The 12,468-nt window shown below is 40.0% G+C and overlaps 1 protein-coding gene and 2 pseudogenes across 1 annotated transcript; all 3 read right to left on the bottom strand.

Moving 5' to 3' along the window:
• Positions 1–791: 791 nt before the first annotated feature.
• LOC117130691 lies at positions 792–4,954 on the bottom strand. The gene is made up of 2 exons (XM_033283416.1): positions 3,444–4,954; positions 792–3,356 (listed from the first exon to the last, which is right to left on the bottom strand). The coding sequence occupies exons 1-2, from the start codon at positions 3,856–3,858 to the stop codon at positions 1,843–1,845; spliced, it is 1,929 nt and encodes a 642-aa protein (XP_033139307.1). The 5' UTR covers positions 3,859–4,954; the 3' UTR covers positions 792–1,842.
• A 204-nt stretch (positions 4,955–5,158) lies between these two features.
• On the bottom strand, positions 5,159–9,605 carry LOC103847874 (annotated as a pseudogene).
• Positions 9,010–12,218, bottom strand: LOC117130688 (annotated as a pseudogene).
• Between the last annotated feature and the right edge of the window lie 250 nt (positions 12,219–12,468).

Here is a 12,468-nt window from a genome sequence, read left to right as displayed (position 1 = left end):
GTTGCAACTATTTTGATGACCATGACCTAAGTTGAAGGTTATGCATCACTTTTGTTATTTAGATAGACGATCAGCTGAGAAATAATTCTGGTTCATTGTCGTCACTGTCTTTCTTGGATGTATCATTATAGAGACATCGTTTCAGCTGTTTCAAATATTTCCATGGATAATGAAGTCACATTACGTACATTGATAAAAAGTAGATTACAAACTTGTATACTCGCTTCCGCTTGTCTAATCAAAATGCTTATAATCTTTTTCAACCTTAGTTACTATTGCAGATTACTCTTGAAATTGTGAGAGAGGTTGATTATAGCATGGACCCCAAAGAGAAGCTTGTTAATTCATCTCACAGAGCAAATGTATGTACCAGACCTTTAAGATGATAGCGTATTGCAATGGTATGCCAAAAATGGACGTGATGTACCTCAAATGGTATGCCAAAATACTTCAGCGTGTTCCCTGGCATGAGCCACCTAGTGTCTCCGAGCACACACGTGTAGAACCAGTTCTTTGGATTGGTATCTTTCTTACCAAATGTCACACCAGTATTTGCCATTTTCCTTTGAGAGCTTTACGTATATAGGTACTTTCGGCTTCCACTTTTACAGTTTAACATACTTGTAGCTGGTGGTGTACTTTGTGTCTTACTTTTGAATTATTGTGACAAAAATGCCCTTTACGAAAAGTCTCGTGACTAGTTGGTAGGTTTCTGGAGTCTTGTGCTTTTATAGTGACAATTGAATTAGTGCAAATTAAATTTGATCCGATGGATGTGTGTTTCGTGGTACATAAGAAGTTTTTTTTATTTTGTGTTTAACTGTATAGTAAATTTTTTTTAGTTATGCATATTAACGTAATGTATGGTTGATTTGGGAATGAGTTGTTATGTTATAATAGAAGGTGCAGTTAGTAAGAACATACATTTGTGGTCAAGATCATAGTATAGGTATGATCATTAAAAAATTGTGGTCATTTCTTTGAGATTCATAATTTGTTTTTTAATAACTTTTTGCTGACCATTACAATTCAATAATTGTGGTTATGGAGAAATTATTTTATAAGCAAGTATGGTTATAAAATTTGGTTCATTGGCTTATTGATGTGGTTAGGCAAGTGTGGTTATAAGCTTTGGATCTTTTTCTTTTCTTCCAGCTTTCTCACCTCTCGTTTTGAATCTCACCGTCCATTAAACAAAAAAAATCAAAATATAGAGGAAGAAAATCATAAATCCACCATATTTATGATTAAAAGGTATATGGCATCACTATTCTTCGCTTAACCTTTGGTTTCATTATCTTTCATCTCGATATCTACGAGCAAGAAAAAAGTGAAGAATAGAAGGTGACTCAGATCTGACTCAACGACGCGGTGAGAGCGAGCGAACTTCACCTATGAACGTTAAGCTTCCTTGAAATCTAACGCTTCCACCGTCGAAGAAAACTTTGTCATCATCACTTCCAACTGAATCGCCTCTTTAAATATTTTTTTATTTTTTGGATTCTTTTCTCGTGAAATAAAAATTTGTATTGAAGAATAAAAGGAAAAAAAGAGAAAGGTAAAGCTTCACAAAGAGTTGGGTCACGATAAAAGTAAGGGAAATAGAAAGATAATTAATTTCAGGGGTAATTTAGACAATAGCACGTACAAAAGTACTTGACATGGGAAAAGTATGCTAAAGTGATATAGAGTAGAGATAAAGTATGTCTAAGTGTAAATTTTTCTTTTCCTTTTCTCCATAGCATAGTGAGAGAATATAATCATCAACCTATGCTTTGCCTCCATGGCTTATTAATATTTATTAATATTATGATTGTTCATTTCGCTCTACCTCTTCCCATATCAAACGTAAACAAGAGAGCACTCAACAGAGCAAAAGCATATATCTGGGGACCCAAGCACCTTGAGGTAGATAGGGTACATGCAACGAGACTTGCACCGAATGCAAAATGGGCGAGTTACACTATTATTCAGCACCACCTCATGCGGTATGCCCAACAACTTTGGTACGCTTCTTGGCATGAGTCCTGCAGTGTCTCCGAGCACACATTTTGTATGCAAACTAGCCAAGTGATCTTTACACGTGTAGAACCATTTCTTTGGATCGGTTTCTCTCTCACAGATGTCGCACCAGTATTTACCACTTGCCTCTTCTTCTTCCACATAGCATAGTGAGAGAGGATGATCATCTACTCTGTGCTTTACCACTTGTGGTAGAGTGGCACATTTGAAGCATATTACAAATCCACAATCATCTTCAATGCACTTGAGTAGACGATATTCCTTATTGTTGCAACCATTGCATATTCCCGTCTCTTCAATGGAATTGTCAGATAATACGAAAGTGTAATATAAGGGATGGTGGTGATGACGTTCAAATGGCTCAGAAACTGAACCGCACAAGACATCCAACTTCGTATACCGATCCTTGTATATGAATCCATTGCACATTCGACTGCAAGCATAACATCCGAAGGTATCTAGCTCCTTGTTTGTAAATAAAGTGAGCCGTTCATTGTGTAACACATGCCTTTTCTTTTTAGGACATTTAGCACAGCACTGATGGAGAGAAAAATCACAATCCATACATCCATAAAAGGATTGGAGACCAATGGGATGGGTGCATGCGCTGCATCGTTTGGTATCCTCATACAAAACACCATTCTCATTGAATCTGAGGTAATGCTCTTTGTGGCTGAAATGTTGTATTGTGTTGTCGTCTATCACCACATATGGTTCTATATCTTCTTCTTCTTCAGGTACTCCTTCAAGCTCTTTCATGTTCCAAACATCATATCTGGTAGCACATTTAGAATGAACAACATAGTTAGGGCACGTCTGACAAGAAAATCCTCCACAAGTCCAGTCCACCTTCTTGTGACAAACTTCGCATACAGAATTCATAGCACCATCACCAAGAAGCAAAGTACGAGAAACACGGTGATCATGTCGATTGATGTTAATGACACGAGGAAGACCAAGACAGCCTTGATGGATCATGAAATCACATTGAACACACATGTAAGGGCTTCGATCTCCCTTGAGCCCACAAGCATTACATGTGAATGAAAGCAGTCTTGGAAGAAGCTTGAGTTGGTGATCATGAGCTTTCAAGTTCAAAAGAGATTGTGGTGGCGGATTCACAACACAACGCCAATCCAAGGTGAAGTTACAAGAAGAACAATGATAAAACAATTCTTTATCAACCTTTCTTCCGCAAAGACGACATTTACCATCAGAATAGTCAGGTGGTGGACCCTTGAATAGCTTAAGAGGATGCAAGGAGTGATAAGGGTGGTTTACCTCTGTTGAGTGCTCTAGTGCTGCTGGGTGCCATACACATTCCACATGAAAGGCTACAGCATCACATTCATTACATTGGTAATAAAATCCACAAGAAAATCCTGCAGCATATGCAGAAGTCTTCCCGCATTTTGCAGAACAGTGGAAGGCGCTCAGTTCCTTGACAAATGTGAGCTTGTGGGGATGCATCTCAAAATTTTCAATAATATCTGGTGGTGGGTACTTGGCACAGTGTAGATCCATGTGGAAGTCACACATCTCGCAACGATAGGATAGATTTTGGATTTTACTATCACATATATAGCATACGTGATCTTCTCGTTTTTCTTGAAGCCGGAGAGTGTGATCGGGGTGAGATGGGTGGTCGCTGATGAATTCAGACAGCTCGTCGCCACACTTCTTGTGCACGAAGAAATCACAGAGTTTACAATAGTAGCCATCACTCTGAGGTTCAAAGCAATCACAGCAATCGCCTTTCCTCATATGATGATCATTCCAAGGCGTCATAGGATGCTCGTGAAACAATGGTAACAACACTCCTCCCTCAGATTCCATTTTGCTCTCTAGTATACTAAAGAAGATGAAGAAGAAGAAGGAAAGATTGAATAATGGAGATAGATCTCTTGAATAATGGTGTGGTGTGTTTTCTCAAAGCTATATCTCTTTCTCTGGCCACTCAAACATTATCCCCTCTCAAGTTTCTTTGTTTTCATATTTCGATAAAGAAAAGGTTCCCTATGCTTAAGGTGGGGTTGTCAGCTTTGTTTTCTCTTTTACTTTTCTGGTTTTCTTTTTGCTTTTTCTCCAAATGCGTAGTATTGTCACTTATCAGCTGCATAACCGTAACGAAGAAAGATGGTGGACGCTCAAGAAGCTATAGTTCTGGCAGCATTTGCCTCTTTCAGGATAGCCTTACAGATTTTTTTCTCATTATAGTTGCAACTATTTTGATGACCATGACCTAAGTTGAAGGTTATGCATCACTTTTGTTATTTAGATAGACGATCAGCTGAGAAATAATTCTGGTTCATTGTCGTCACTGTCTTTCTTGGATGTATCATTATAGAGACATCGTTTCAGCTGTTTAAAATCTTTCCTCGAGCATGTTCTGATTCATTGAGTCCAGAGTTTCAAACCCGGGATAATATATGAAACATATCAATCAGACTTTTTTTTATAACAAACCTTTACCAAGCATTTTACATGTAAGACTGAGGGTTACTGTGCTCTTCGTTCTCAAGGGAAGATATTGCAGAAAACGTAGAGCTGAAAACATTAGGAGAAACAATAGTCTTGGAAGGAAAAACAGTCTCCATTGATAAAAAGTAGATGAACACGGTGATTGATGTTAATGACCCGTGGAAGGCCAAGACAGTCTTGATGAATCATGAAACCACATGGAACACATATGTAAGGGCTTTGATCTCCCTTGAGGCCACAAGCATTACATGTAAAAAAAAAATCGAGTCTTGGAAGAAGAGTGAGCTGGTGATCATGAGTGGGGGGTTCAAAACAATTCTAAGGCAAAGACGACATGTTCCATCAAAACACAAGGCATATCCAAGGTGAAGTTACAAGAATAACAATGATAAAAACAATTCTTTATCAATCTCTCTTGTGTTTGGAGTTTGATTTGGCTTTGATGGCGACGAGGAACCGAACGACGGTGTACAGGAAACACAGAGACGCGTGCTCCTCTGTCTGATTCGTTCGGTGGTCCGGTGATCGAAATGGTTAGTGTTTGATCCAAAAATGGTGTTTATCTTTGTGATGTTTGTTGGAATCAATCAAATAAAGAATCTAAAGATAAAAGCTTAGATTCTTGAGGTTTAGGAGAAATCTTAAAAGAATCAAATGAGAAATGAACATCAAAAGAATTTATTGATTTAAGATTGTATTACATGTAGGATTACAAGTGTAAATAAATCTAATAATTCATAAACCCTTTGTAAGAAGTGTTCTAAGTCTAAAATGAAGAAGAAGACCCCCCGTCTAATAAGGAGATAATTCCTTATTTATAGAAGAAAGATGACTAGAGTTTCATAGTAAAATGGGTCTAATTTATTGTCTAATGGGCCTTGAGGTAGAATGTAAATCTACCCCCAACAATAAGTCCCCCCAAGTTCGTAGAGAGAGATGAAGTCGATCTCTGTGAATTTTACGAATAGGGTTTATTAGACAATAAACTAGACACATTCATGCCTATGATGGTTTAGGCGAGTTTACTTCGAACTTGTGCCTAGTAAAAGGCAAGTTTGCTTTAAACTCGTGCTTAGTGAAAGACGAGTTTACTTGACTCATGCTGAGACAGAGGCGAATTTACTGAGAACTCGTGCCTAGTAGTAGGAGAGTTTCTGTAAACTCATGCCTTGTCAAAGATGAGTTTTTGTAAACTCGTGTCTAACAATAAGTGAGTCTAATGCAAATTTGTGCCTAATATAAAGCAAGTTGAATTTAAACTCGTGCCTAGTAAAAATAAGTTTACCGAACTTTGCCGACCCGAAGTCTCGTGTTGAGATCGTGTGTGCCGAGCAAGTTATTGGCTTGTGTGTTCGTCAGGCATGATGACGTAAGAAAGCGCCGGCTTGTGCTGATTCAGACAAGTTTGTAGCTGAGAGATCGCCATTCCAAGCATGAGGACATGACAGTAGCACTCACTTGTTGATTCTCTTTGGCTCAACGATCTAATCAACTCTGGTTCACAACAAAAAGCATGATCAGATCAAGGTTAACCAAAAGAACCAGCCAAGTTTTGTATAATTGATAAGCAAGCGATAGTTTAACTTGTGTTAATGCTCGGCTATTGCATATGATGTTAGTAATTTATCAATTACTAATCATTATGCACAGGTTGCAAACAACAAATCAATCAACCGTAATTATCTCATAAAGGTTATAAGATACTTATCTTTGAGGATGAGCCTTGTTTGTAACTTGACAAAGAAGTTATTGTGGACGTGATGACATTTTGTGCTGACGATCTCAATGGATCGCTCTTATCAGAGCTGAGATGACGGTGAACTCAAAGCTGATGACTTTATCTTTGTTCCTCACTGTTGAGAGCTCGTTTCCTTTTGCAACCTCTTCTTCGTATTTTTTTTTTTGAGATGACAAACTCGTATGCCGGTTCATGTTCAAAGCGGAGGTTAAGCATGAAGCGTCGAGAGAGTACCACAGGCCTAGTGAGGAAGATAACTTAGGAGTGTGCATGAGCTTGAGCCTCTTGATCCTTGAACTTGAGCTCGAGCTTCTTGATGGCTGACGTGCGTGCATGACCTTTAGCCTCGTGACCGTCGAGCAAGTGATGGAGCTTTAGGCCCGCAAGAAGCTTCGTTGATGGAGCTTTGAAGACGTCATGGTGATGAAGCCATAAGAAACCGGGTGCCGAGATCACATGATCACCTCTGTTTCTCGGCGGTGTACCGGACGAGCTTGAACTTACATTGTTGTTTGGCGTTGACTTGTGCCTAGTAAATCACATGACTGTTGCTCGGCGTTAACCCGCACGATCTCAAGGCTTCTGTCGCAACAAGAGCAGTCATCGACGAGGTGAGACGAGATGGACCTTGAACGGAGGCACGCAAACGAGGCCTTGAAGAGCTTGCCGGTAATGACGTGCTTGTCTAGAGAGCTTTCTTGAAGAAGCAAGACCTTGTTGGAGAGGTTGTCATCGACATGATCATAACCAATTGAACCTTCTCCTCGTCATGAAGGAGCTCTCCTCCTATTCTCACGCTCATGCCAAGGTTAAAGCCTTTGTCGGGTAGAAAGATGCGACCGATTCCCTTTGCTGTGTGAAAGCAAAGGCCAGAGCTGTCCTTGGGCTTCTTGGGATACAGCGATCTCGGGATGAAGAAGAGACAGCACTTGCTACAGCGGTCTCGTCTTAAAGATGAGGCAAGAACTTCCTGTCACTCGGTTTCGTCTTTAACGAAGACGAGGAGCTTGTACTATCCCGTCAGTGTGGCGAGCTTGTGTGATGCAGTGATCAAGCTCGTTTATCAGACGAGAGCCAGAAATGAGCAGGGTCTGTAAGCTTCCGAGCTGACTGGTATGGCCTAGCCCTTAGTTCACCGTGAAATTACGCTCCATTCTATTAAACAAAGACATTAGAAGTTGAAAATAATTCGTAAGAAACTATTTAATAATGCTTTGGAGAGTTATGCAAGGTAGCTTGTCAATTATCTATGGGAACAATCGTTCAAAGTATACAATAATTTATAACATTGACTCAGCGAATGAATAATTGATAAATAATTAATCAAGAATCCACGACTTGCACAAAGTGTGAAGTATTATTTAGTGGTAATGGATAATTGACCAAAATATTGAAAAGGAGACTTATCTTTTTTTTTTGTGTAGGCAATTTTGATGGAGATATCTTGTGCCAGTCTGGAGGGATTTCGAACAGGAAGGTATCTTGTAGTTACCAGGTCCACAAGTGAGTAGATTCCCTGGTTTAATCCATTTATGAGATGCATCTCCCCATTTCACTTCTTCTAGAGCTACCCATCCTAACCCTTGTACGAATGCTCCTTCTATCTGCAAAACATGTTCAGGTTTCAGACACAAACGCAACACTCTTGTCTTAATGATTTCAAGTGGTTTTGTTTCAAGTACTTGTCCAATATCTATGGCTGGGTTAAGAGAATATCCCAGGTCCAACTTTATATCGACCGTTTTTGTGTGAAAGTCACCGGTTAATGTATCGATCTCAACTTCCGCAAATGCAGCTCCGTAGGTGTAATATCTGAATGGGTTTCCTTTACCGGAGATCCAGTCAAAGCCAACATCGGGAACAATGTAAAAGCCATGAGCAGAGAGGTCTATTCGTTGAAAATAGCATGCACTTGCCAGCTACATACCAATCAAAACAAAGCAGGTTAAGAGAGTTTTATTCATCAAAAGGCAAAGAATGTTTCATTGAGTTACCTCAGCAAAGGAGTTGCCACTGAGCTTAGTGGCAAGAGGCTCCATTCGTGCTTTAATCTGCTCACAAGCGTCCAAAACCGCAGCACCGTACATGCAGAGCTCAGAGAAGCAGCGGTTGGTGACGCATTTGGAACCTATCAAAATATAGAGCAACGAACAGTTTTGTGCCTGAAACATAGTTACATATTATTTCTTAACACTTTATATTATAAATATTACCTTGTCGGTGCTCGTCTCTGATACAAAAACGGAACTAAGGGGAATGTTAAAGGCAAAAGCAGCAACTTGGGCAACCTTCGTATGCAATCCTTGACCCATCTCTACACCTCCATGTGTCACCAAAACAGTGCCGTCTGTGTACACATGAACAAGAGCACCTGCCTAACACCCAAAATAAAAAATGGATAAGTAACAAAAACTCTGTTTCTTGCTTCGCAAGAAATGGTAGTGCAAAGTGGACTGTTTCTTACCTGGTTCATGAACTTTTTGGTAAATGAAACGCCAAACTTTGTAGGAACCATAGCCACACCACGCTTTTTCCACCGGTTGTGGCTATTAAAATCGTCGACTTCTCTACGAGCCTTTAGAAAGTTGCAAGACACTTTCAGCTCCTTCCAGAGCTGATGCAGTGTGCAATGCTGAATACACTGAGAGTAATGTGTGATAGAGCCTTCCACTTGAAAGTTCATCTCCTAAATTGACACGCAAGAAAACATCAAAACATGAGAAAAAATTCCTATGAACTTTCAGGAACATTATGATTTCTTCAACTCACTTTGATTTCTTCAGGGCTTCTATCCAGTTCAGCTGCGATTCTCTGGATCCAGTTTTCGGTTATAAGCATGCCTTGCGGACCTCCAAAGCCTCGGAAAGCAGTGTTGCTAGGATAGTTAGTAAAGCAAACGTTCCCTCTGATCCTCACATGTGGGATCTCATAGACATTATCAGAGTTAAACATGGCAATCTCAAGAACAGCTTGGGAAAGATCCAAAGAGTTTCCACCATTGTTGTAGACTTCAAGGTCATACGCCAATACTTTCCCACCATTAGTAAACCCAACCTGTAAATAGTATCGGAATAACAATTAATAAGAAAACGCTTTATCTAATAACCACAGAGGATGATGATACCTTCGTTGCCACCATCACTTGTCCAGACCAAACTACCATGGGCTCCATGTAAAAGTGTTCCTGGCTGCCCATTTGAACCTCTCCATTTATTATCCTATCTCACTGACCTGACTGAAAGCATAGCTCTACATCTCCTTTCCTTAGCATTTTCTCTGTGTTTGGGTGGAAACTTTTAGCAGCAATAGCCTCCTTGATTGATAATATTGCTGGTAATATAGCATTTTCATGTGTATCCGCAACAACCACACCAATGACCTGAAAAAATCCAGACACAGTTTAGCGATAATCTAAGAAATAAAAAGTTTCAAGTCTTCTTACTTGTCCCACACATGTGACCACATCTGTAGCAAATAATTCTTCATCAGCTACCACAGGTCCAGTCTTATTATCTGCTGGACCGTATTTGGCAAGAAACATACCAGCAAAACCACGTGAAGATTTGGAGGCACTGGGGCATCAGTATATTCTGCTTCCCCTGTGACCTACATGAAAGTTCAAGAGTGTTGAGAGTTGAGACATTGTGTTATGCTTTGATTTCACGATTTCCTTCTATAATAGTTTACTGAAAAATGCTTTGATAAGCAATCATTTTCTACCCAAGAGAAGAGAGATACATCTTTCTTCCATGTTTGAATAGGCAGAGATAACACAAAGAATGGTGATAACAACACTCGGTTACACTATGATTCACAGCGATTGTTCTTTAAATCCTCAAGAATCTGTTACCTATAAATTTATAAGAAAACAGCTCACCTTTTTAAAATAAAATAAAAATAAGTTCGATAGAGATCATCAAATTCATAATGGAAGTGAACTTGTCCAAGGAAGAATATAAGAAACTTGAACGAATAAAACATCTTTCCTCATCAACGAAACCAATATGTGCAAGAAACGGAGCAAAGGTATGTCTCTGAGGTTCTTCCAAGCAACTTGAAGTAGATAGGGTACTTGCAACGATCCTTACACCGCCCCTTGCAAAACGGACGAGTTACACTATCATTGAGCCCCACCTGACACGATTTGCCCCAAATCTTTGCTAAACTTCTTGGCATGAGCCCTGTCGAGTCTCCGAGCACACAACTTGTATGCAAACTAGCCCGCTGATCTTTACAAGTGTAGAACCATTCCTTTGAATCGGTTTCTTTCTCGCAGATGTCACACCAATATTTACCACTTGCCTCCTCTTCTTCGCCATAGCACAGTGAGAGAGGATGATCGTCTACTCTATTCTTCACCACTTGTGGTAGAGTGGCGCATTTGAATCCCAATGCAAATCCACAATCACCTTCAATGCACCTGAGGACATGTGATTCCCTTCTGTTGCAACCATTGCATATTTCTACTTCTTCTGTTGGAATGTAATATAAGGGATGTTGGGGATGACTTGGATGGAAAAATGGCTCAGAAATTGAACCGCACAAGACATCAAAATCCTTATCTTCATCCTTGTACATGAAACCATTGGACCTTCGATAGCAAGCATCACAACTGAAGACTTGTAGCTCCTTGTTTGTAACTAAAGTGAGCCGTTCATTGTGTAGTACATGTCGTCTCCTTTTAGGACATTCAGCACAATTCTGATGTAGAGAAAAATCACAATTCACACAGCTATAAAAAGATTGAAGACCGATGGGATGGGTGCATGCGCTGCATCGTTTGGTATCCTCATACAAAACACCATTCTCATTGAATCTGAGGTAATGCTCTTTGTGGCTGAAATGTTGTATTGTGTTGTCGTCTATCACCACATATGGTTCTATATCTTCTTCTTCTTCAGGTACTCCTTCTAGTTCTTCCCCATTCCACACATCTTTTCTGGTAGCACATTTAGAATGAACGACATAGCCAGGACACCTCTTGCAAGAAAACCCACCACAAGTCCAATCCACTTTCTTGCGACAAACTCCACACACAGAATTCATAGCAGCGTCACCAAGAACCGAAGTACGAGAAACACGGTGATCATGCCGGTTGATGTTAATGACACGTGGAAGGCCAAGACAATCTTGATGGATCATGAAACCACAATCAAAACATGCGTAAGGGCTTCGATCTCCCTTTAGACCGCAAGCATTACATGTAAAAGAATCGAGTCTTGGAAGAAGGGTGAGTTGGTGATCATGCACTTTCGGATCAACAAGAGATTTTTGTGGTGGAATAAGAACACAATGGAAATCCACAGTGAAGTTACAAGAAGAACAATGATAAAAATATTCACCAATCTCTGTTCCGCAAAGACGACATTTACCATCAGAATAGTGCGGTGGTGGACCTGTGAGGAGCTTAAGAGGATGCAAGGAGTGGTAAGGGTGGTTTACCTCTGGTGAGTAATTTAGCTTTATTGCTGGGTTCCATACACAATCCACGTGGAAGGATACATCGCATTCATCACATTTGTAAGGAAGTCCACCACTAGCCTTCCCGCATTTAGCAGAACAGTCGAACTTAGTCCCTTTCTTGAGAAGTATGAGCTTGTGGGGATGGGTCTCAAAATTGTCAATAACATTTGGTGGTTGTTGCTTGGCACAGTGTAGATCCAAGTCGAAGTCACACATGTCACAACGGTAGAATAGCTTTGAGATTTTCCAACGACAAAAGTCACATCTGTTACTTGATTCATGTTGAAGCTCGAGAGTGTGCCCGGGGTGAGATGGGTGGTTGATGAATTCAGAGAGCTCGTCGTTGCCACATTTCTTGTGCACGAAAAAGACACAGAGTTTACAATAGTAGCCGTCACTCTGTGATTCATATCTCCACAACAATCACCTCTCCTCAGATCATTCCAAGGCATCATAGGATGCTCGTGAAATGGTAACCACACTCCCTCAGATTCCATTTGCTCTCTCTCTCTCTCGTATACTAAAGAAGATGAAGAAAGAGGAAGGGGTTGAATACGTGTATTAAGAAAAAGAAGAAGTCATGAGGTTGAACAGTGTGGGCATCTCTTCTCTTTCTTTGTTTTCATATTTCGATAAAGAAAAGGTTTTCTATGCTTAACGTGGGGTTGTCCGCTTTGTTTTCTCTTTTACTTTTCTGGTTTTCTTTTTGCTTTTTCTCCAAATGCGTAGTATTGTTTACTTAACCAGAAAAGATGGTGGACGAT

Source organism: Brassica rapa, unplaced genomic scaffold (genome assembly GCF_000309985.2).
Source record: "Brassica rapa cultivar Chiifu-401-42 unplaced genomic scaffold, CAAS_Brap_v3.01 Scaffold0648, whole genome shotgun sequence".
In the NCBI taxonomy this organism is placed as follows: domain Eukaryota; kingdom Viridiplantae; phylum Streptophyta; class Magnoliopsida; order Brassicales; family Brassicaceae; genus Brassica; species Brassica rapa.
The sequence above is the reverse complement of the archived record's forward strand: the minus strand, read 5'-3'. Positions and strand labels throughout refer to the sequence as shown.